Here is a 26,233-nt window from a genome sequence, read left to right on the forward strand (position 1 = left end):
TTAAAGCGCGTGGTTGGTATTATTACTGTTGTCGATAGCGCATCGGGTTAATGTGCACACATTTTCTCTGTGAAGAAGAGTCTGGAATCTGTGGCACACACCTACGTTGGGGGATTGGCCAAGAACCGGGCAGTTCTATCGAAATACTTTTATTTTGTTAGCTTATACGTCTTTCAGAATATTCAGTGGATGGGAATGAATGAATGAATAAACTTTATTTAAAGTCCGGTAGTATTCACCGGACGAGGTGGCGGAAGGGAAGATTGAAGCAGATAATTTAAGCAACAACAATAAATGAATGAGTAAATAGAGGTAACAAGTGATTTAGAAGTAATAATTGGTTCTAAAGCCTGAATTTCTTTGATCTTCAATGAATTCCTGCAATGCATCGGCAACTCGCTGGATTTCGTGCCGACCGGTTGTGCTCTCGCGATCTCCGACGTCAGCGTAGCTCTGGCCGACTGGACTCGCCTATTCACCTTTTCATAAACGCCTCCCTGGGCGCCACCATAGCCCTCCTTGGACTGTGCAAATTGGCGCGTCCCCTCGAAAATGCACTGACAACGCGGCGCCCTTAGCCTTTGTACTCCCGCGCACAGCCCATCATGGCGGTGTTTTTTTTTTCTTCCTGTGAAAAGGTGTACACGCCATCTCCTGACGCCGACAAGAGCTCCCGCCAGGGGTGCCCCGTCCTCGGACTCCTGCGACCATCTTCGTCTTTCCTATCTTCTCCTTACTTCCGTCGTTCGTTGTCCCTGCGCCTCGCTGTCTCCTTCCTATCTCTCTCTACCTCTCTACCTTTTAATCCTATCCTTTTAATTCCTTCTTTACCCCCATCCCTCGTGAGCTACTGTTGAAGGGTCCTCCCCCTGAGAGACAGTTACGGGGCTCACTTTCTATTTTTTTTTTCATTTAAAATCACTCCCCCCCCCCCGGCAACTTTCCTGTCACTGAATCCTAGGGACAAAGCCCCCCCCCCCCCCCGCCCCGAGAAGTACATTTGGAGTGTTGGAACTCCAATCTTACCGTGAAACGCGTCGATGTCATTAAGCTTGCTTCTTAATCATCATCATAATTATTATTATCATTAATATTATTATCAATATCATTGCTGTTGTTAAAAAACTGCCTCAATGTCCTACTGCGCTCGTGTGTTTGCAGTTCAGCGCAAGACATTTTCATCTGCCAGCTGAGCCGCACGTTACCGTGTGTATAGTGAATAGCAGTTGCGCCGACGCACTTGGCTTTCACTTGTTTTCGCCTAACTCCGTATCAGTGGCGAGAGAGGGTGGTGCACGTGATGGTTATAATTTGTATTTCGCCGCTAGCCCGACTTCGATATCTCGCATAGCTGCCAGATAACACGGACGCGCTCTGTTTCCGCTATGCTAGAACAAAAGAGCGTGAGCTGTCCAGGTTGTGGTGCACATCGGCTGATAAAGCGAGAGAGAGAGAGAGAGAGAGAGGGAAGCTCGGTGTCGCGTAGCAGCTAACTCTGTCATGCTAGTTATAAAGGACCGTATGCGGTCGGTGTTATTTCGGCGTCAATTGTGCAGAGATGAAGATGCAAGCTGCTTGTCTAATGAAAAAAACAAATGAAAAACACGAATGAAAGGACGTTTGGCGCGTTGTTTGAAAGTAGGCGCCGATATTGGTCTGAAGGGGAAGATATAAGTGGTGCGGAGGAGGAAGACGCGTCGTTTAACTACAGACTTTTCAAACACTGGTGTAACAAAGGCTTTGAAAAGGGTGATAAGGAAGCGATTTATGACTTCGCGAAGGCGGGCTGTCCTCAGTCTGCCATCCACGTTCTGCCTGCACGGTGCGTATGAAGGACACTTGCACGATTCGACGTCGTCTCAAGTCCGTATAGACATGTTGATATATCCCTGCGCTTGCATTTTCGGCTTCGCACAGCGCGATAACGCGTGCCTCTGGTCTGACGTGCCAGCCGTTCATCGATCGCTTATCTTTTGCCAGGTTCACATTTTTTTATATGTATATATATATCGTGTCCTTCTCCCTCTCCGCCATTTTCGTTTACCTTTATGCGCGATTTACACCTCAGCAGTGTCACTATTTACGAAAGAAAAATTTACTGAAAACAATCTTTTTTAAAGAAATTAGGGCGCGTGTGCTGAGCGTTGCGCCCGGCTTCTTGGCGAGCGGCTCGGAGCAGGTGTAGATTGTAAGACTGCCCGGGTGGAGAGGAGGAGGGCATTGATTATCGGCATCCTCGATACCGTAAACAATGGCGACCGCAGTGGCCGGCGAAAACAGCAGCGGCAGCAGAAACAAGGGACCTCGCTTATCGGCCGCCGTCGGCAAAGCAACCACAGTCGGCACGCGCTATGTGCGGAGCTGCGCGGGACCGGCCGCCGGCCATGCGGAGTCGTTGTTTCTAGCCGTCAACATGGAACTGAGCGAACGCACCGAGAGCTGCCGGCTCGTGGTGCCGGACGAGACGAGCCCGCTGCTCGCGTTCCCGGCGGTGTGCCGGCCGCGACGCTGCTCGTCCCTGGGAAGCCGCGACGACGCAGCCGAGGCGGACGCCGAAGTCGTCGACGAGGAGAAGCCGCCGGTGCCGCCCAGACAGTTGTGGCTCAACCGCGTCAAGACCGGCGTGCTCAGTCTCGTCGTCGTGTTCGCGGTGGTGAGTCTTACGGTCTTGTGTGCACGCATGCGTGCATGCAGGCACAACCTCGCTTCGAGAATGAGGAAGAGGGGGCGGGGCTCTGTCTGACACGCTTATGAAACACGTGTGCAACTAAACTAATCAGTCGCGGGTTTTGCTGGTTCGACCACGCCCGCAGGGTTGCGTTTAAGCGAAGATGAAATTGATGAGTGCTTTTGTGAAATCGTTGATCGACACACAAAATGAAGAAATGCTGTTGACAGAGTGGGCGCTATCCTGTCAACAACGTTTCTTCCTGTTTTGTGCGTTGCGTCACTCGGCGACTTCACAATGATGCGTCAACTGGTCCAGCAGCGGACGCTTCTGGATTTCAAGAACGCTTGGTTGCTTAACTGCGTGTTTATTCTAGGTGGTCGAAATCTACTGGTTCTCTTGCTCCGCGGTGTGCTTATTGATAATAGATCGTGGTTTTGACGCCTTGAAATCTTAGGATTACATCTTCAGTGCAACCAGGCCAGGACCACACAGGCGGCTGCAAAACGTCCTGAGAACCGTTGAACATAACAGTAATTTGCTGAACGTTGGGCTGAGTTTCGTTTTCTTGAGCTAAAGAAACAGTGTTGCCTCGCTAAGAAAAAAAAAGAAAAGCAGGACAGAAGTTGTCTTGCGTGTCTTGTGCATCAAGTGACGACTTCATTTTTATGCACTGTACATGCAGATGAATAATTTAATTTAACTAGTGCTCTTAGCGTAATTGTATGTATTGTCTCGACTATAGAAGCTTTCGCAGACGCTGACCGAAGGCATGCATGGTCCACTTTCTCGGACGCATGGCACAAAACGTCGCGCAGCCATAACGCGCTCCGAATTGACGCTTGAACTCATGGATACCGGCGTGTCTTACGTCATCACTCATCGGATACTATAAGTGATCACCGGGGTCGCGATGTGTTTAAAGGCTGTCTCTTTTCTCGCATGCCACACAGCAACGCTTCGGTGGGTCAAGGGCGAAATGGCATCGGCAACCGTGTGCTTTGGTTGTCGTATTTAATTTAGTAACTGCTGAGTGACTTCGCCGTTTCACCGAATCCACCGTTCAAAAGTGCGTTCTTATTGCTTCACGCGTCGTGACAACTACGCGACGTTTGTGTTCCGAGTTTCACGGTTCGCAGCCCCGATGGAGTCAGGTATTATTGAACCGTTGGTCCTTCCGCCCACTACTTGAATCGCTCGAGCAGAAATATGGCTAACGATGATCCCAATCATTTCCGAGATAGAAGTCAAGGCAGCATCCATCATTCAATGGAACGCCAGAGGACTAACACCACGTCTTTCGGACTTTCGTCAGTTAATGCGCGTCAACATGTTCCCAATCATCAGCATTTGTGAGCCCAACGCGTGTGCGTGCTCTACTCTTGTTCCCTCTCTCCATCTTTCAAACTCCCTCATTCCTATCCCCAGTTTTGGGGTAGCATATACCAGTCGTTCTAGACAGGTTAACATCCGTGCCTTTCCTTTCCCTCCTGTTCTTCTCTGAACCGCTGGTAGTCGAATTTATTGCAGAGTGGCGTCTTGTATACTACCGTGTGCTACTTCAGAACGTTGAACGTGCGAGTCGATCGTTGAATTGTTTTTTCTTGCATGCACTGAAAACGCAAGCGCTCGTCATGCATAGGAACCAAACGGCGCAATAGAAGCGCAAGGATTCGGATGCTGTTTCATTCATGATGTCTATGCACTGTTGGTGTACAAGCTATGGCCCAGCCCGCCTTTTTTCACCGACCGAGTGCTTTGCCCCTTAAAAAAAAAATAGTCGTGTTCCTAAACAGCGCACCGAAAGTAACGACCAGTTCCCGGAGGTCGCGGGTTCGTTCCCGGCCACGACAGTCGCATTTAGATGAAGGCAAAATGGTGGATGTCTGTGTACTGGGTGATGTCAGTGCACGTCAAGCAACACCACGTGGCCAAAATTAATTAGCGAAGTGCTCCGCTACGTGGAGCTTTGTAATCATAGCATTATTTTGTGACGTTAAACGCCCCGATAATATTACAAGAGCAACGTTTGGGGACCCCGACTTCGATCTTTGCACGTCATCAGTACTAATCTTTGCCAGGCATATATGTCCAGTCGAGATAACCTCGCTTTTTTTTTCCTTGTCATTGGCATCGACCCACTTGTAGAAGCTCCTATATATAGCAACAGTGATGAACAATATTTAATTGCGAACGTTTGTTCGCTTAAAACTCGTGGCTATTAAAACCACGAAAATTGTTGGGGGTTTCAAGACCCGAAACAGCGATATTGTGACGGGGGACGCCGTGTATTGGCGGAAGGCTCCGGAAACTTTGACCACCTGATGTTCTTTAACGTGCATCTAACTCTGTGATCGCCCCGCCGCGGTGGTCTAGTGGCTAAGGTGTTCGGCTGCTGACCCGCAGGTCGCGGGTTCAAATCCCGGCTGCGGCGGCTGCATTTCTGATGGAGGCGGAAATGTCGAGGCCCGTGTGCTCAGATTTGGGTGCACGTTAAAGAACCCCAGGTGGTCAAAATTTCCGGAGCCCTCCACTACGGCGTCTCTCATAATCATATAGTGGTTTTGGGACGTTAAACCCCACAAATCAATCAACTCTGTGATCATGTGAAGACGGTGCGCACAGAGGGAAGCAATAGACACACACGCACACGTACACGCACAGACACGCACATAAAGGACGCAAACACAATGTGTGTGTCTTATGTGTGTATGTTTGTGTTTCCTTCTGTGCGCTGTTTCATCAAAGGATCATGGCTAACCAACTAGCCCATGAGTATATTATGAGCACCTAAATCAAGCCCCGCCGCGGTGGTCTAGTGGCTAAGGTACTCGGCTGCTGATCCGCAGGTCGCGGGATCAAATCCCGGCTGCTGCGGCTGAATTTTTGATGGAGGCGGGATTGTAGGCCCGTGTGCTCACATTTGGGTGCACGTTAAAGAACCCCAGCTGGTCGAAATTTCCGGAGCCCTCCACTACGGCGTCTCTCATAATCATATGGTGGTTTTGGGACGTTAAACCCCACATATCAATCAATCAAGCTCCTAAATGCAAAGTGCAAGGGCCCCTAGCATTTCATCTTCATCTAGAGGCGGCAAGGACTCCGTGCCGTGACCTTCAAGTCTCGTCGCTGCATTTTACGTGCACCCATGCATAGTCTGGTAATGGTCAGTTAGGGACCATCTCTATCGTCAGGTGATTATAAGGGTGGGGCGTACCTCGTACATTATAGATTGGTCGATTGATTGATTTTTCTTCCGAATATAGCAGCATTGAAAAATTATATCAAAATATCAACGCACCTTTCAACCATCATATTGATCCAACACCTCGCAGGTTTGCGCGGATTTTGACTTGCGCTGTTCACTACGATTTAAAAAAAAATAGAGAGGATAAAACGTGACAAGGCATGTCAACTGGCGTAGCCAAGGAGGGGGGAGGGATGGGTGGGTGAATTAATACTGCTGTACTTTTTTTTTCAATTTCGCACAGTTATATGGAATGGAAGGAAAATAAGTTTATTTTGGTCCTGCGGAACGTGACTGAATCACGCACCCGGCACAGTCCTACGTCCGGCAAGCAGAGCCTGCCAGCCACATTGTTGGCCCGTTGGACAGCCGTGAGCTGATCAGTAAGAGCGGGCCCGGGCTGCGTAGAAGCATGTCCCACTCCTCCAGGGTGAAGCTTGAGTCCATGTCTTGGCACGTGCTGAGTGTATGCTCTAATGTGGCTGTCTCAACACATGACGAGCAAAGATACACACACACACACACGCATAAACATGCACAAAGCATAGCCAAACCCCTTCACCAGAAAAATTTCTGGCTACGCTCGTGCTCTGCAACTAAAGACGGCAACGTCTCGTCTTCGGGATACCCCACTGACCCAGATCACTGTGTGACATGCCTCACTGTGCCTGCGAAAAACGCATGATGTATCTTTCTGTCTTAGCAGCACTTGTCGTCGTTATCGTTTGCGGCTGCTATCTTCCAAAGTGCCTTGAAGGGGCAAACAAAAATGAAAAGCGTTGTCACGCCGTCTTTTCGTCTCTGCTCCATTCACTAAATGATTAATCGCGCGATACTGCGAGGTGATGATTGCTGTATACATACTGCATGATGTCGTTCTGTAAGTGTGCATCGTCTCAGCGGCGGTGGTTTACGCAGCTGCAGACAATTACCACTCAACGCTTTACGCGGGACAGTTTCTTTCAGGTCAGCTGCACTAATCGCATTCTCTCGCTGCACTCGCACTTAGCGCAGCTGAAAGGTTCCTATATGTAAACGCTCCTGCTCGGCTTCTAACGATGCTAAACCTTTTCGATAATTGGAAATAGGCAGTTAGTGCCTGTCGGGCTACCAGCCCGACAGGCACTAACGCTCGGTGCCATCGAAGGAACTTTGTGATCGTATAATGCAACCGGGCCATGGTCTCGCATTCAGGTATAGGACGCATATACTAGGAGTTTCTGAATGAACCAGTCGGGTTGTGTTTTCAGCACTCGGTTTGGACCGTATTAGTGTAAGGCTCGCCGCCAGGACGTAGTGCTCAAGAGCTGCAGTTGAATGTGTCCGGTTTGAGGTAATGTTAGGTGACTTTCATTAAAAAAAAGACGCCAGGCCTGTGCGGTATATATAGGCGCAGCACAGTCACAGCGAAAGCTAGAAGAGCGGCCTTTCAGAGTCTTTTCAAAACCCTCATTGGGTAAGTAATGCAAGCACACTTACCCAATGGTACCCAATGGTACCCACTAGGGCATTGATAATAAACTTTTGGATAGTAGGCCAGCATTCGCTATGCTATTTTCGTCATTTTTCTGAGAAGCGTGGTATCCGCTAAACACTTGCAAGAAATTTTGTGCCAATTGCCCATGCAGTAGCTGACGACGATGAGGAATTCTGGCTGTAGTGGGTATGCGCCACAGTTAATAGGGAAGCAAGAACAAGCTTTTGTTACAGTGTGTAGAAATATACTGGCTAGTGTGCTGAGCGCGCGCATTCCGTACGAGAGAGGGTGGCCGCGCATGTGATGACTGCACTCAGATGCCACAAGCGGCGCTGCGTGTCGAGAGGGCGCCGAGGGGGGTTCAGCTACTTGTACATGAAGGATGTCGATACAAAATGGTGGAAGCGAACCAGGAAATTGACTGGTAAATACTTAGAAAACAGCAGGTGGCCAAACCAAAAAGAAATATCGGTTAAGAAGAAAGTGAGGGAAACGGAGACTGACATGTGGAGAATGGGCATGATTAAGAAGTCCGCACTAGAGATGTATCGAACTTTTAAGCAGGAAATTGCCAAGGAAAGGATCTATGATAATACTCGGGGTAGTTCTCTACTGTTTGAGGCAAGGACGGGAGTACTGCGAACCAAGACATATCGGGCCAAATACGAAGGGGTAGACACAGTATGCAGTGTGTGTGGAGAAGAAACTGCCGAACACTTGATAATGTTCTGTAAAGGGCTTCACCCTATAGTTCAGGATGATGGCGCAGAGTTTTTCAAAGCACTGGGGTTTAGGGACCGGGAGGGCAAAATAGACTTTAAGCGGGTAGACTTAACTAGAAGGAGGTTATCTGATTGGTGGCTAAAGTCAAGGCACGAGTGAAAATTAAGCCCTTCACTGCAAAGTACCCGTCCAACTTTACTATGTAAAGAAAAAAAGATAAATCTAGTGGTTAGTTCACTAGGTATTATGGCTAGGTGGCGTTAGCCGCCGCCCTATCTAAAGGGTACAGCCACATCCATTCATCCATCCATCCATCCATCCATGAACGCGTTAAATTCCTCTCGTCCTGTTGCTGCCGGGGCCTCGCCACGTTTAAAATCAATGTGTGACAGCTGCCATCTGATTTGCTGAGAAGTTCGACGGCGTCATATGTACACTGCAACGCCCTGAGATACTAAAAGCTAAGCGGCAATGCAAAGAAAGGGCGTGTATTGTGCCGCTGTGTCAAAAAAAGTTTTCGGTCGAACAAGGAAAAGATGTCTTGTTCCACGCACTAACGAATCCAGCATGGTTTCCTGAATGAAAAAGTAGGATCAAGAGGGCAGACAGAAGGCTCAATCCGAAGGCTGTCGTGTGACAAAAGCATTCTGAGAGTGACTCCACCGAACTATCTTTTCGGATTAGGGTGAACGGTGTCGGGAATGAAATCGCTGTTTAGGCAAAATTTCAAATATTAATATTTATCTAAAAAATCGAAAATACCCTTTCGAATTTCATTCACACAGTTTTTCTCCCATGTCAACGTCGGACTCCCTTCCCAACAATGTTTTGAGTATCATGTGCGGCGAGTGTCAGATTATTCACTGGCATCATATCATTCTTCGTCTTCACTCGAATCCTAATGGAATTCAGGCTAAGAGCTAAAGGTCTTAGGAACTTCTGTGATAATTCTTGCTCTCAAGAACAAAGCGCACTTTAAAACATAACTCTGGTGGTTATACTTTCAATGGTTTTTAAAATTAATTTCTTTGCGTACTGCAATAACGTTGAGCATCTATCTATCTATCTATCTATCTATCTATCTATCTATCTATCTATCTATCTATCTATCTATCTATCTATCTATCTATCTATCTATCTATCTATCTATCTATCTATCTATCTATCTATCTATCTATCTATCTATCTATCTATCTATCTATTTATCTATCTATCTATCTATCTATCTATCTATCTATCTATCTATCTATCTATCTATCTATCTATCTATCTATCTATCTATCTATCTATCTGTCTGTCTGTCTGTGTGTCTGTCCATCCGTCTGTCTGTCTGTCCATCCGTCTGTCCGTCCGTCTGTCTGTCCATGCGTCCGTTCATCCGTCTGTCTGTCCATCTATCCGTCCGTCCGTCCGTCTGTCTGTCCGTCCCTCCGTCTATCTATCTATCTATCTATCTATCTATCTATCTATCTATCTATCTATCTATCTATCTATCTATCTATCTATCTATCTATCTATCTATCTACCGAATCGCCTACGTCTGGGTGCCCTCATGATCACCCCCTTAACTTAGGGTCTTCGAAGTACTTTGCAAGAAGAGCCATATGTCCGTGAAATGACAATGCTCGTTCCATTGTTGACTATCCAATTTCTTGCATATATTTAGCGCCACTACATAATGTTTCATTTAATAAAAAATTACAACAGAGCCACCTTGCATAGCATTGATTCCCAAGTTACGTAGGATCTGCGTCTTTTTTTTTTTTTTTTTGCGGGCAGTAGCGGATCGCGAAATGTATGCCACAAATGATCTTTATTTGGTATTGCAAAGCGCCAGTACTGTGAAAGCAATCGAGTAGTTCATATACAATAAAGCATTATGTAAAAAAACACTGAGAAAATGCCGAAAAATAATAGTTGGCCTCGCGCGGCTCGGCCTCCTGCAGGCTTCGAGCGCTTGCGGAACGCAAGGATTGAACGCAAATGCACCCACTCGGACAGCAGCGCACCATGCGGGTGCTGCCGGCAGTCATCAGCTGCGGGGCTATCTCCTAGCCAGCACACTAGGCAGTATATTTCTAGACACTGTACTTTTGTAATAAGTTGGAGCATTGGACGGCCCACTTGTTACGCTAATCGCAGTGTGCGACGGCTGGTTGTTCTTTCTCTGCATTAAAACGCTTTATAAGTCGTATTAACGGGATTGCTTTCCCGACATTAAGCCTGCCTAAGGCAAGTTTGACAAAATCGCAAGCGCCGGTGTAGCTCAGTGATAGAATACTGGGCTGGCACCCAGCGGACTTGGGTTCGAGCCCCACTGCGCCGTTAGTGCTAGGTCATGCCTGCCTAAGGCAAGGGGGGGAGATGATTTAGACGTCAACCAAAAGTTTCATATCCAACTAGACGGACTTCGAATGTTTACTTTCTGCCTAAGGCAAGTTTGACAAGTTACAAGCACTGGTGTAACTCAGTGGTAGAATATTGGGCTGGCACCCAGCGGACACGGGTTCAAGCCCCACTGTGTCATTGGTGCAACCCTCACGCGTTGGGAGCAGACGCTATAACCACATCGACACCACTGGAATGGATACACAGGGACAATGGAAAGAAGCGCCTGCATCGTCCATCAGATAGCTAAGTTAGATCTCCTGAGCACACTGCAATACTATGCCAGTTTGTGAACGTATAAGAAAACTTATCACTGCTTCTACTTTGATATATAGGCTCCAAAAACTTGGAGGACGCTTGAGCTATGCGTTCGAAAATTTAACGCTGCAGCGTCCTAGTTCGTATCAACCTTGCCTGACCTCACACCTCAACCTTGCCACGACAAGGGAAACACCAAGCGATTTTTGCGAAATACCCGCGCCAAAGAGAAAATACCCTACTTTACCCTACACATCTTTCTATTACCTTACGTTTCACCCTGCACTTAAGAATAGCGCCATGTAACTATCCCCCGCGTATTCTAGAACGTCTCTTCACTCAACGCTTCACCTTCACTTGAGAAAGCCGATGAAAGCGCCGTCTCTAGGCACTGTAAGTCACTGCATATGAGCGATAATCCGCTGCGGTGCTTGAATAGCGCAGCGTCATTTCCAGCCGAGCGGTGGCGCAGTGCTCAACTCTGTCAAGTGAAGGGTTAAAGTCGAGTCGTGGAGCAGGCAGGCAGGCAAAGAACTTTATTAATATCCGGAGGCGGTGCTCGATCCCCCTTAGGGGGCGACACCGGTGGGCCACTCCCACGACGGGACGATAATGTTAAACTCCACGGCTATGTCGTGGACCCTCTGAATGGCCCTAAGCTGGTCTCCTTTGTCGTGGCTTGTGAGGAGACAGGTCCAGTCCGCCTCCGTAGAGGGAGACTCGCTGCTCTCGCACCAACGCAGGGCATTGCCACAGCATGTGTTGGAGGGTACATTTGGGATGACCACAGCACGGGCATCTCGGATCTATGCCATCTATGTATTTAGAGCAAGTTATAGGCGATGCATACGCCTCCGTCTGTAAGAGTCGTAGAGTTATGGACTGAGGTCTTGTCAAGTGTGGGTGTGGGAGTGGGTATTTCCGGCGCTCCAACTGGTAGTGTTTGCAAATTTCATTAAAATTTAGCAACGGGTCCCTGAAGAAACAAGTGACGTCCTCAGCCTTCGAGTGATTCTCCCCGGCGTGGAATGTCGAGGAGTGTTTGTGAATATGGCGGTATATGCATGGGCAGTGTGGTGCACACGCCGTATAGACTGCACTGTACGGCGTACGCTGATGCTGGAGTCGGTAGCGACTTTAGTGGTCTGAAAATTATTCTCGAAAAGATAGCAGATGGGAGGAAAACTGTTCCGGTATTTGTGTGAAAAGAGCGTTGACTAAATGTTGACAGAAGGATAGGATCGAGACCCATTTGCAAGTGCACGTCTTGCAGTGTAAGCGACATGGTAACAAGGAGCGTTTAAGCAATACGTCATAAATGCGGAAGAAGAAAAAAAAACTGAATAGCAGGGGTGGAAAGAAAACCGTCTCTCGTCTCTGTTTACTGATAACTACAGTTAGGGTAAAGAGGAAGTAAGCAAGAATACATTTTACGATAATTCAATCGGGGTAGCGCTTTGCTGTTTGTAGGGAGGTCGGGTTGACTTAGAACGCGTAGTAGGCGTAAGGTTAAGGAGATACTAATCACTTCTTCACTGCATGTGCGCGGGAAAGGAGGAAAAAACAGATCATGATTTAACTGAATGTGGAAATACACACTCGTGTGTATCCTAGGGCGCTTACGTATACATGGACCCTTGTGTTCTAGGGACAGCACAGGAAAGATCAGTTGGTCGACGATAAAGTATTAAAAGACGGCTGCATAATTTTTGGACACTTCGTTTTGAATGAAGACATGACGGGTCGCAGCGCAGTCCAGATGTTCGGGCTCGAAGAGCGGACGCAGCACAGCAGCGCCGACAAGCGGAATACGGCCTCGCGAACCTGCGGCAAAACAGCAGCGCCGGCAAGCCGACACGCAGCAGATGGCTCGCGAAGCTGCAGCTTTGTTTCTTTGTTTGTAGCCTGGAATACATGGCACGTACCCAATCTTGGTGATTCGCTCGCTAGATTTCGTGCCGACCGGTTGTGCCCCCTCGATCTCCGACTACAGTGCAGCTCTAGCCGACTGGCTCGCCCTACGCCATCTCCTGACGCCGACAAGAGCTCTCGCTGAGTGGTGCCCCGTGTTCGGACTCCTGCGACTTGTCCATATTTCCTATCTTCTCTTTACTTCCGTATGTCGGTTCTCTCTGTCCCTGCCCCCCTCTCTCTCCCTATACGTTTTAATCCTCCCGGTCCTTATAATTCCTCCTTACCCCTATCCCTCTTGAGCTACAGTTGAGGTGTCGCACTATTATGCAGACAGTTACGGGGCTCACTTTTTTCTTTTTTCTCTCTTTTAAGAATCACTTCCCCAAGAAAACGTATAGTATCCTATGGACGGTACTTGAACTATTGCTTACAAAAAAAAACGATGTTCATGAAAGAAGACATAAAAAAATCCAGAGAGTGAACAATTAAAAACAAATGAGCAAGAAAATAATCACTATTATAATACCAATATCCTGATTTTTGGAGCCAACCAGACAGCTGAGTTTGTCAAACCCGATTAATTTGGGATGTATATCTCATGTTTATTCACATTTTAGAAATTACTTTCAGACCATTTTTTTCGAGTATTCGTTAACTTTTGCATAATACGATGAAATTTGTTTAGTGTATTGAATGAAATTACACACCGCGTTGAATACATCTTTGTGGCAACATTCCAAAACGGAGGCACCGAAATTGAGGAGTTTTTATGGTAAACCTTAAACCTAGATTCGCAAACGAAATAGCTATAGTAGTCTTTTCCTAATTACTGCGCGCAGTTTAGACATGATATAAAGTAATGCTCAATAGTTTCCGATTCTTCGCAGAACGGACAAAGGGGAGAAAGCGTCAGACCAGCTCTGCGTAAATATAAGTTTATTTGGGGGACGCGGCACCAGAATCTGGAAATAATAACTCCAAGTTTTTCCGACTCACTTCACTGAGGTTTTCGTGGAAATTTGAGCTGCTTCAGCAACACAGGAACGTCGTCTTCTCAAGTTTCAGGTTGGATCCTGAATGAGAACCCTTAACTTTACATTTCACCGATCATAAGGCTGTCATAATAGAAGGAAAACGCCGGCCACATCTCAAAATTATATCGGCATTGTGATTAATAAACAATTTACTATATACTATACACATGCGTTGTTACGTCCACAGCAGGTGGGAGCTTCTACGGGATGCACTCTCAACATGAAAGGACGGTGCTGAAAGTCTACCTGGAGCGGCCGTGTTCTCTTACACTAGTGTTTTGTGGAGTTACGTGAGAGAGGATCTAAATGAGTTGACTGCCAGCCTCATTTCGTATATCAATGCCGTTACTACGCACGAGTTTTGTCGTGGGCATTTACTGTGGCCGCACCGCAGGAAACTTGGTTACTTAGCAAACGCATGTTAACTACAATTAGAATTTCTCCCGAAAATGTCAGCCTTAATTGCTTCGTAAAACATTCGAATACGTTGCTATCGCAATCATTGCTTCGCCTTTTTGACGGAACTGTGACTTTTTATATTAACTAATTAGTTAATGTATTTGGGTGTGAGTAGGGTATGCTAGAGCAATCGAATGCGTGCTCCCGTCGTCATTATTACATGGACACTATAATAGAAGCTAAAAGCATGCAGAAATCTGAATTCTTTTTGCAGCTTCCGTTGACTACAAGTTAAGACGTGGCGAAACTATCCGTAAACACACAAACGAAGTTTGCTAAGGCACATTGCGTCAGGTCACCGTCTGAAGTGTCGTCCCTGGCTGATAGATAGGTACACAGAGGGACTGGTTCATATGGAAATTCAGTTACACCTTCACAACGACGTGCTTGCTCCTTCTCTTCGCTTGGCTTTGGTACAAGTATGTCCGCACAGACATGAACGCTCCAATCTGGTTAAGGAGGGAAAATGTAAAACGAGTAACCAAAGTGAGACGTCCGCATAAATCAGAGAACGGTGGTGTTCTTACCGAGTCTCACACAAAGGTCTGCAGATATCAAGTACTCGGTACACTCCTGGGCTGATCAAATTTTTGGTAAGCTTCGAATAACCAACCTGTTTGTGCAGCTCAGCAGCTTTCACCTGTCGTGTGGTGACGTATGGACATCTCTCGACTGAACATACCTAAAGACACGAATGCAGACGCACGCACTTCTGATGCCAGGCACGTAAGAGGTAAAGAAATCAGAATTCAATTTCGGGGATATGAGCGCGCCTCTGAACCTCTCTTTTGCTTTCCCGGTCATGGCTGCTGATCTGTCCGCGAAGGCCAGCGCATAGATAGATGTCCCGCGCCCTACCTTTTCAATACCACGCGGCAGGTGCAAAAGCAGGGCAATCTGATACATCTAGTGACTTCTGCGCGTCTATAGTCTTAAAGGCCACGTTATCTAAATGCCTCAGAGACGCATTGCGCTTGCTAGGCTCCTTTTGGCGGGGTGCATTCCTTGCACGTTATGGCAGTGAGCGTTTGCTGTGTATACAGCGAGAACTGTTCCTGTTTGCGTGTGCATACACCGCGCATTCTAATTGACACCTGCTTACTAAAACTATAAAATTTAATGAGTGAATGACTGTTGTGGCTCGTATATACGACCTGCGAGAGTTCTAGCTGTTCTCTGCATTATCGCTTTGAGCCTTCGGTGTTGAACAGTGACACTTATTATGACATCAATTGATCCCAGCGGAGATTGCTACAAAATGTATCTAACAACTAAATCAAGTATGTATACCATGAAAAGGTGTTGCATACGTGTTGTGCTTCTAAGTTTTTCTCTTCTTTTAGGCACTTCATAAGTGTGAAGTTTGGCTGACGAAATGTACTCTCTGCCTAGGTGGTGATGAGCTTCATTCCGGAGCTGAACGAGACGTGGATGAGCGTGGCGATCACCGGGAACGAGTCATACTGTATCCTTACCGAAGCTGTGCTATTTAGAAAAGTATCGCGGTCTTCAAAGTGCGGGTTTATTTCTCAACTGATAGTTAGGCAAGATAAAAGCATGTATTGGCTGCTTCAATAGATTTCATTACGGCAAACCTTGTCAGCTTCGTGTTCTTTCGCCCAGATGAAAATATTCAGCGATACGCTCGGCATTGCAAACAACCATGTGTCAGTGAGAGGATTAAAAATTTCTTTTCTGCGTGTACGTTCGGGTTCAGACTGACCATAATGATCACAAGAACATTGCTATTGTTTTTTTCAAGCTGATGGTAACTAACTTGTGCAGCTCGATTGCACTCTCAAGTTTTATTTGCCCTTTTTTTTTGTCAATCCTGCAATATGTGATTTTAATTATAGGATAAGCCTAAACTTGAATTTTTAACTACTTCATTGGCTGAATTTCTATTTTGTTGATTTGTTAATGTACAGATTAAAAAAAGTGGTGCCTCGTATCTTAAAATTTTTTAAATAGTTATTTGAGCTCGTAGTTGCTTCTGCGCGTGTTGTAAAAGCTCTTTTCTTAACATTGTTTCTGCGCTGTAATGGCGGAGACATTCAAATACACACTTTGACTTCTAAGAAGTCGTCAGATATCTGAATAAACAAAGACAAGAAACTAGTGAACACTGGTGTTTATATGTCACGTGTAACGCCTCTGTTTTGCACGTTTTCAGAAGCAGTGCGTGCTGGAATCAGATTTTACCGGATCATTCGTCCGGAAGTTTGGCTCCAGTGTACCTGTCCACGCTGCTGCCCTTATTAGACATTTGCCTCCTAAATTGGCCTCGTTGGTGCTTCATAATACTTCTTTGCGCAACGGACATGTTTCTTCCTAATGAAGAGCCCTGCTCCTGATCTGTTCTTCCCTGTCCTTCTCTCTGTCTCCGTTTTTGCGACTTGCGTGTCGTCTTCATTATCTGTAATCCTCGCTTCCCTTGAGCTGTAATTGGGAGCACTGGTGGGCGCGACTTGGGCTCACTTAGACGAGAGCTTCATGGCGTACCGGCTACATTCAGGTGTGTCCGAGGGGAGGATTGCTTCAGTTTCAAAGTATCGCAGCCGGGAGAGAAAACAACAAAAAGATAAGGCTTTATTCACAGCGGAGGCAGGATCGGCGCGAGCTAGTACATTCTTATATGATGAATGAGTTCTTAATAATCTTTTCTAGCCGCGCCGCAGTGGTCTAGTGGCTAAGGTACTCGACTTCTGACCCGCAGGTCGCGGGATCGAATCCCGGCTGCGGCGGCTGCATTTCCGATGGAGACAGAAATGTTGTAGGCCCATGTGCTCAGATGTGGGTGCACGTTAAAGAACCCCAGGTGGTCAAAATTTCCAGAGCCCTCCACTACGGCGTCTCTCATAATCATATCGAGGTTTTTGGGATGTTAAACTCCACAAGACAATCAAATCAATCATCAATACTCTTTTCTTGGGAAGTGGTGGAATCGTTGCCAGGGATAACACCGATACCGGTGAGACTTGGTACACTGGGGGACAAACTCTTCACTCGTGTTCTACGTATGGGGCATTAGAGCGTTAAAAAAAGAAATCATGCGTCACACTTCGCCCCACCCTTCGTCATTCGATGAATACGGGAGGGTAATACCATATTTCTTTGGGAATTATTATTCCTTAAAAAGAAACAAATACTAACCTGCTTAGCCCAGTTGGTAAACTGACAGATCAATGGCAGAAAGGTGTTGGTCCCGAGTTGTGTCTCCGGACCGGGATAAATGTTTCGTCGTCTTTGAAGCGTTATTTATGAGAAATCTATACGGAGTTTCTTGGAGACTTGTGCTACACACTGCTGGTTGTCAATTTTTCGTTTCATAAACTACTAGCTGAAATTAAGTATCCGCCAAAGCGGACAGAGATAGTTCCTTCTGTCTGTTTTGTAATAGTGGCAGAGTCCATTGATTGTGAAGAGAAAGGGGAAAGAAACAAGGCCCCGTACAACGCGAAATCTCAATGAAACGTTTTATTCAAACAAGCTTTGGTAGAGTTATGTTCAATCTAACCAAACGCCCGCCTTTGGGCGAGGCATTCATATCATTTTAAGTGCAGAACACTTCACACACCCGTGCTGTTGTCGCTTGGTGCAACGCAGATAAAACCACGTATACGGAATAGCCATCTGCATAGTCTTCTTTATTTTCTTCTTTATTTCATGCTTTGAGTGCCTGATGATGATGATGACGATGACGACGACGACGACGACGAAGATGATGATGATGATGATGATGATGATGATGATGATGATGATGATGATGATGATGATGATGATGATGTCGTTTGATGGAACGCATCCAAAACAATGCATAAAGGTTGAGAAAAAAGTGAGAAAGAGAGAAATAAAAGGGGGGAAACAGGAAGAAAATAGAAATATATAGAAACAGAGAAAAAACGGGAAAAGATAAACAGTAGGGGAAAACAGAAAAGAATCAAAGATGGGTGCCCAGCCCTGCGCGTCCTTCAGGCCCGGCTTAGAAGCTGCCTTATTCGCTTTTTGTTAATTTCACGCTTAGCATCTATTAGTAGACGTGTCCGTTTTGTCCTATAGCTCCTCGCTCACGATACGTTCAATTTAGGGAAGCAAACAACTTAGGTGCGTGAGAGCGCCCCTTAGTTCCAATGGTCGTTGTATACATAGCTAGCATTGGCTGTCATTGTCTTTTTTTGCGTTCTGCAACTATAGTTGTTGAGTAAACAAGTGCTCGCTGCCGAAAAACAAGTTGTTCTCGTCAATCACGCGGTGCGCAGATCACCGGCACCCCTGTTTACACAGCTCTGAAAAAGCGAGCCGACTGGCGGCTGATTAGCGGCATACGTCTTCATTTAAGGCAAGCTGTACATGAGGATCGCATCATGTCAGCTCATATGTTTTTGATACGAAGTACAGAAACAATGACTGATAACCGTATATGCTTCGGTGCGCCGATATAGCATGCTTTGTTTCTCGACCGGTTTGTATATGGTCCACTTTACGTGATGTGTTTGTGGACCACCATGTTGTGCTGCTAAACGTTGTCGAAATGTGCTACACTCGTTAGGAGGGAGGGAGGGGGAAGGATGACCGCTTTCTATACTAGCGCCTCTCTGCCCTTTCCCCTTTTGGTCTAATCCTAAAGTCCTTCTTTACAAAGGATAAAAAAAATTAAGATGAAGGGATGACGCACTGCTCCGAAGTTTCTGCCCTCAATCTTTGGCTTTTCGAAAGGAAAGAGGGAAAACGGACGCTTCTTAGAATTCAACATCCGGGACTTCGGCCGCCATTATTGTAAAGAAAAAAAAAACGCCTGCGTCGCCATTACCCTGATCTTTAGACAATGACGGAGTAGTTTCGACCGAGTAAACGTATAGGAAAAACTCCCCTCCCCCCTTACCCAGGTAAATAAAAAAGGCATCCCCCCCCCCTTCCGTGTGCATGCTTATGATAAACGTATATGTACGTATGCCCCTCGCGCCTCATTACTTCGTTAATTTTAGGTCATTACTCGTGAGATACAAAACTGATGAATCATTCGTATAAAACCTTCGAGATGGTGGCCGTCGCACACTAATAAATATAAGACATTGTATGAAATGAAGAACAAAAAAAATTATATCATCGATTTCAATAACCCGTGATTCAAACGATCTAAGAGCTTGCTTTCACTCCAGGCACTCATCATTGAATTATTGTCCCCGATCGCTGCCAACGTTTTTATGCGCGTGATTTATCTGAACTCTGCGCGGCTGCGGCACCACTTTCCACGCCCTAGCCCTGTACTCGATGAACTAAATAGATAGCACATCTGTATTTAGCTTCACTGGTTAAATGTATACACAGTACGTGCACTTCATCTACGCTTATCTTCGTCGCCTCGTTCTGGTTTTCAGACGGGAAAACATCGATCTGGTCTGAATGCGTCGCGAAGCAGCGTCAGTGCTGCACCAAACCAACAGTGTGGGTTTTAGTCGACCTCTCCGCATTTATCCTTTGTTTGTGGTAAAGAAAATATTTTTGGCTCTTGATGTGCAGCCTGTGGTCAGGGTTAGATTCGCGTAAAGCATGCTTTTTTTCGCAGTGAAACGCAGGACATCATCACCTTTAATTCAGATATAGTGTGCATATTCGTACAGAAGCATATCGTGCGGGCGTGTGTGCATTTGCTTGTTTGTGGTTTAGGGGGAAGGGCTCACCCTCTTTTGGAGTCACCTCCCCCCCCCCCCCATGACTCCCCGAAGACAGTATAATGATGTGCAAAAGATTTATGTGCAGTGTTGGGACTCAGGGTCCATTATTGGTAGCTGGCCCCCGTCGTACCATCCAGCGTCCAACAGTTCAGAAAGATTGGTATGTGAGGTGTAACGTCCCAAAACCACCATATGATTATGAGAGACGCCGTAGTGGAGGGCTCCGGAAATTTCAACCACCTGGGGTTCTTTAACGTGCACCCAAATCTGGGCACACGGGCCTACAGCGTTTCCGCCTCCGTCGGAAATGCTGCCGCCGCAGCCGGGATTCAATCCCGCGACCTGCGGATCAGCAGCCGAGTACCTTAGCCACTAAATAGACCACCGTGGCGGGGCTAACAGTCCAGAGAGAAGATGCGCTCGTACGAAGGACAGAAATTTATTTGCAATGTAGGAAAGTGAGAAGTCGACAAGAAGTGAGCAAGCGAAGTGATGCGATGGAAAATACAAAACAGCTTCGGCTTTTATATCGCCGCTTTTGACAACCTTGGGCGCATTGTCCGCATCTTCAGCGAATACGGTGTCTCGTGGTCTCGGCGCTCCGCAAGAAGAGAAAGACCCCATACAATACTCGTGAAGATAGCAGTTTTCTGGCCTTGATGGTTCCAACAACAACAAGTTCTAAAGTGTCCGCGGAAATAGTAAGATGGCTGTGCTAAACATTAACGCCTCATCCACACCTTCAGCTGGCGACCGAAAAGTGAGTATACATAGGCTAGCAACGTTCACACCTGTGGGCGGCTTATACCCGTCTTCAAGCAGAATTCAAGTCTACTCACACTGCTATTGCTCCACAGGATCAATTGACGCCCCGTTTCTGGGCATTTCTTTTTCGAGTTGCGTGATTGGTTCAGAGGTTTGCCACTGTAACTCGAGTACCGCGCGTACTGAGCCAAAGCAATCCCTTTGCGACCAAAATGGACATTTGCAAGTAACTTGGTCTGCGACCATTACATAGTCGCTGGTGTGGACGATCCTTAAGAACAGTGCCATTCGTTTTGAGGTTTTTATTGCTCACTTGAAAAATTAGAACTATCATCAGCGCGCAGATTTCGGTAAGTCTTCACTATTGAAAGCCATGTTTGTGCCTTGACTCTGCGCGCGGCGCACAACCTGAGCCTGCTGTTGGAGCCGGGCCACCCCGTGGTTCGGGTTCGCGCTAAAGGCCCGTTCATCTCCGAGGAACTTGGCAACCTGTCCGGCCTCTGGACTGTCTTCACGTTGGAAGGCAGCGCAGAGCCTCCGGTCCGAGTTCCCACGGCACCACCGCCTTTGCAGCCCACGCCGGTGCAGTGGGAACACCTGTTCCCTCTTCCCAGGGACTCCGTGGCTCAGCAGCAATCCCTGTGAGTATATACAGTGTTATTAATGGTTCCAATTACTTTGGAATGCTAACTGCGCAAGCAAAGCTATAATGTGACGGATATACTGTCCCTGTCGATTCAATTGGGACAGGTATGAACGAGGGCATTTAGTTTGAATTGGATGTGCAATGCATCGCACCGATATGACGGAGAGAGAGAGAAAGAGTACAGCTTTCTTGCTGGCGCTGAAATTGCCCCACGCCACTTGGCTACTCCCACGTGGGGATCGGCCGGTCTAGCCTAACCAGCCTTTCGTGGGCGCACCAAACGGCCAGGAGTTTGGTGCTGAACGTTTGGGCTGCGCAGAAGCGCGTCCACTCGGCCTTGCTGTGTGTCGCGCTGAACGACATATGTTAACGCCATTTCTTGGCAGCTAATACAGGTACACTTGCAAAGTGCCCACCGCGCCATAAATCATAACTTATTTCTAAACTGTGGAAGCTTCCGCTAGAGGACGCTTCCATACTTTAACATAAGGTATGATTTATGGCGTGGTGAGTCTCTTATTCGTCAGTCTTTCGAGAAGTGTGGTACCCGCGACACACCTGTAAGACATCAATGTTTACTTTGTTGATGTTTTCCGATGACAGTGAGGGATTATGGACGAGCCTTTTGTAGTGGACTGAAAGCATTCAACGACCCACTCTGTATCCTATCCACATTGTGTGATGCCTCGTTATTACTTTACGTTTATGAAATGGTTCAATACACATGTTAACATGACTCCTTCCCCGACATGAAGCCTGCGCAGGGTCTGTTTGCAAACTAGTTACAAGCACCGGCGTCGTTTTGAGGTAGAATAGCCACATTAGGGTCCGGGTTCGAACCCCGTTCCATCCTGAACGTCTTTATTTATACCGTTTCATCCATACATTGCGTGATAGCGTTGACGGACACCGGCGGTGGACAACTATGGCTCGACAACTATGGCTCCAAAGATGGCTTGTTGTTGCGAGCTCGCAACAGTTTCGGTGGTAAACTTTGTGCCTGCTCTTTAAACAATGGCGGAACATGTCCAAGCGTAAAAGTGTGGGGCAAGCTTTGCGCCCGCCCCTTAAGGGAGTAGGGCATAGGGCGGAAGCAGATGTGCTCCTACCCCCTCCCCCTCCCTTTCGCACAGCTATGATTACATAATATCACCATTGATTAGCCTCTGAATAACGACCAGTTTCGAATTTCATTCTGGCTCAGTGATGCGGACGTCGGAACAATAAAATTTTCCGGGCACACATCGATTTTTTTTTCATTTCTGAAACGAAGATGAAGTATTTCATCTATGCAGCATACTTGTACTGTTCGATGTTAATGACATAAGCTTTATGTAGCCCCAGCGGTAGCTGTAAAAGCGAAGTGGTAGATATCCGCTTGCTGTGCGAGGTCAGAGCACGTTAAACAACACCAGATGGCCGAAATCGCCGGAGCCCTCCATCGCGGCGTCTCCCACATATCGTGGCTTTGGGACGTGCAACCCCAGATTCTCAATAATAATAATAATAATAATAATAATAATAATAATAATAATAATAATAATAATAATAATAATAATAATAATAATAATAATAATAATAATAATAATGTCATTTGAGACCTCTTGTGATGGTTAAACATTCATGGACGGCTTCACATTCGCCGTCGTCACTATAGTGGCGCCACGTCTGCGCAAGAGGAGTCCAGGATCTCAAGGGTGCTCCTTGGACAAAATGAGCACCCTTTGTATCCCGAGTGTCGGTTCGTTTGTGAAGCCGCAGAAATGAATTGTCACCGATCGCGATCAAAGGCGGACGCCGCAGAAAAAAGAAAAATTAGTGCGGTCGTAAATCGTCGGGGCCTTTGAAAATACCGCAGCTTGTCGCTTTGTTTCGCCGACTATAGTTAACACCGTTTTCTTTTTTTCCCCTCTGGGTTGCTTTTTGCGATGTGCCGACAAAAAAAAAGTTTTGTGTAGCTAGCGATTACGTATCTGTCGGAAGCCGTTTCTTTCTTTAGGGCTGAGCGTAGCATCTCATTCCCTTTCCGTTTCGATGCACCGGGTATTGTTTCGCAACGCCGTACAGAAAGCGATCCGTTGTTTGTCCCATGCAGCCTCGGTCGTTAAACATGATCTCCGTCTTGTGTAACTTATTCGCCAGTTCATCTCTCCTCCACTTTTCATTGCACGCTGGCGGGCTGTACCATTGCTATAGTTCTGTATAGGAGTGAGAGGACAATGCGGAGGAGGAAGAGAACAAAAAAAGTTGGTGCGGTTGGAAGGAGACACATGTGAAACGTTGGGTGTGTTCTCGTGTTGCATAAAGTTTGGAGAAAGGGCTTATCGGTATAAATTCAAGGAAGCCATCTTTTTCTCTTTCCTCTCTCTTCTTTACTTTTTCTCCGGTCGTCTCAGCGTCTTTGCAGATTGCTTACGGAGATTGAGGATGCTTGTGATTATGATCGTGAGGCGAAACTGAAAACTACCCCTGCCAAACAGGACGATTCAGTCTCCAACTTTTTTTTATATCTTTTTGTGCGTAGGAATTCAGCAGAACGTATAGAAAACTCTAGACGTGCGCGGCTTCTGTCAGGAGTAATTGCGCGGCCACCTTCGAGACGACGCTTGCATTTATCAATGGGCGACTAATTTTTCCGGCAACTTGCCACTGAATATGGACAAACATGTCTTCTTTTTAAATGCGAAGCATTTCTTAGCGAACTTCGGCGACTTTCAGCGCATCTATCTATCTATCTATCTATCTATCTATCTATCTATCTATCTATCTATCTATCTATCTATCTATCTATCTATCTATCTATCTATCTATCTATCTATCTATCTATCTATCTATCTATCTATCTATCTGTCTGTCTGTCTGTCTGTCTGTCTGTCTGTCTGTCTGTCTGTCTGTCTGTCTGTCTGTCTGTCTGTCTGTCTGTCTGTCTATCTATCTATCTATCTATCTATCTATCTATCTATCTATCTATCTATCTATCTATCTATCTATCTATTTATCTATCTATTTATCTATCTATTTATCTATCTACCTATCTATCTACCTGTCTGTCTGTCTGTCTGTCTGTCTGTCTGTCTGTCTGTCTGTCTGTCTATCTGTCTATCTATCTATCTATCTATCTATCTATCTATCTATCTATCTATCTATCTATCTATCTATCTATCTATCTATCTATCTATCTGTCTGTCTATCTATCTATCTATCTATCTATCTATCTATCTATCTATCTATCTATCTATCTATCTATCTATCTATCTATCTATCTATCTATCTATCTATCTATCTATCTATCTATCTATCTATCTATCTATCTATCTATCTATCTATCTATCTATCTATCTATCTATCTATCTATCTATCTATCTATCTGTCTGTCTGTCTGTCTGTCTGTCTGTCTGTCTGTCTGTCTATCTATCTATCTATCTATCTATCTATCTGTCTGTCTGTCTGTCTGTCTGTCTGTCTGTCTGTCTGTCTGTCTGTCTGTCTGTCTGTCTGTCTGTCTGTCTGTCTGTCTGTCTGTCTGTCTGTCTGTCTGTCTGTCTGTCTGTCTGTCTGTCTGTCTGTCTGTCTGTCTGTCTGTCTGTCTGTCTGTCTGTCTGTCTGTCTGTCTGTCTGTCTATCTATCTATCTATCTATCTATCTACCTACTCCCCGCCGCAATGGTCTAGTGGCTAAGGTACTCGGCTGCTGACCCGCAGGTCGCGGGATCAAATCCCGGCTGTGGCGGCTGCTTTTCCGATGGAGGCGGAAATGTTGTAGGCCCGTGTACTCAGATTTGGTTGCACGTTAAAGAACCCCAGGTGTTCGAAATTTCGGAGCCCTCCACTACGGCGTCTCTCATAATCATATGGTGGTTTTGGGACGTTAAACCCCACAACTCAATCAATCAAGCATTTCTTAGCGAACTTCGGCGACTTTCAGCGCATCTATCTATCTATCTATCTATCTATCTATCTATCTATCTATCTATCTATCTATCTATCTATCTATCTATCTATCTATCTATCTATCTATCTATCTATCTATCTATCTATCTATCTATCTATCTATCTATTTATCTATCTAGCCAACCACCTACGATATTTAGCTTTCCTGGCCGTTTTGATGATGGTATCGATATCGAACTTGGTATGGCATAACATGACTGTATGGAGAACATTTTTGGCAGGTCATAACATGAAAATCATGACATGTATGTCATGACTGTCATGATTTATATTTCATGGCCCTGCAGCTCTTGCGGTGGTTTCGTTCACATGATATGTTGCAAAACTGGTATGGTATGACATGATTGCATGGCGAAAACAAGCGACAGACCCTAACATGAAAATCATGACATGCGTGTCATGTAACAACATGACTACATGCCACGCTCATGATGCGCTCGCGGCTGTTTTGCTAGCGTCGCATATACCGAATTTGGTATTACGGTACGTGAATGGATGACGAAGGTATGTGACTTGTGCAAACTGATAATCATGAGATGCCGTGTCATGTAACAACATGACTACATGCCATGCTCATGATGTGCTGGCGGCTGTTCCGCTACCTTCACTTATGCCAAATTTGGTATTACGGGACGTGAATGGATGACGAAGGTATGATACTGGTGCAAACATGATAAACATGAGATGCATGTCATGTGACAACATGACTACATGCTATGCTCATGATGTGCTCGCTGCCGTTTCGCTATAGCTTCACATGTACCAAACTCGGTATTACGCGACGCGAATGGAGGGCATAAGTAAATGACACATTCAAACCCTATAATCACGACATGCGCGTCATGTAACAACTACATGCCACACTCGTGATGCTCTCGCGGCCGTTTGGCTAGCTTCACATATGCCAAATTGGGTATTACGTGACGTAAATAGATGACGAAGGTATGTGACTGGTGCAAACATGATAATCATGAGATGCGTGTCATCTGAGAACATGACTACATGCCACAGTAAAGACGCCAATACATT

The 26,233-nt window shown here is 46.2% G+C and overlaps 1 protein-coding gene across 1 annotated transcript in view; it reads left to right on the forward strand.

Annotated features, from left to right (window-relative positions):
- Nucleotides 1-1,816: 1,816 nt before the first annotated feature.
- The window catches only part of LOC119170067 (P protein-like), a 269,389-nt gene continuing 244,972 nt past the window's right edge, over nucleotides 1,817-26,233 (forward strand). The window contains exons 1-3 of the mRNA XM_075880449.1: nucleotides 1,817-2,653; nucleotides 15,561-15,632; nucleotides 21,008-21,249. Of these exons, the coding sequence (XP_075736564.1) occupies nucleotides 2,252-2,653; nucleotides 15,561-15,632; nucleotides 21,008-21,249 (716 nt within the window). The 5' untranslated portion in view covers nucleotides 1,817-2,251. The remainder of the gene's footprint in view (nucleotides 2,654-15,560; nucleotides 15,633-21,007; nucleotides 21,250-26,233) is intronic.

The sequence above is a fragment of the Rhipicephalus microplus genome, chromosome 2 (genome assembly GCF_043290135.1).
Source record: "Rhipicephalus microplus isolate Deutch F79 chromosome 2, USDA_Rmic, whole genome shotgun sequence".
NCBI lineage: Eukaryota > Metazoa > Arthropoda > Arachnida > Ixodida > Ixodidae > Rhipicephalus > Rhipicephalus microplus.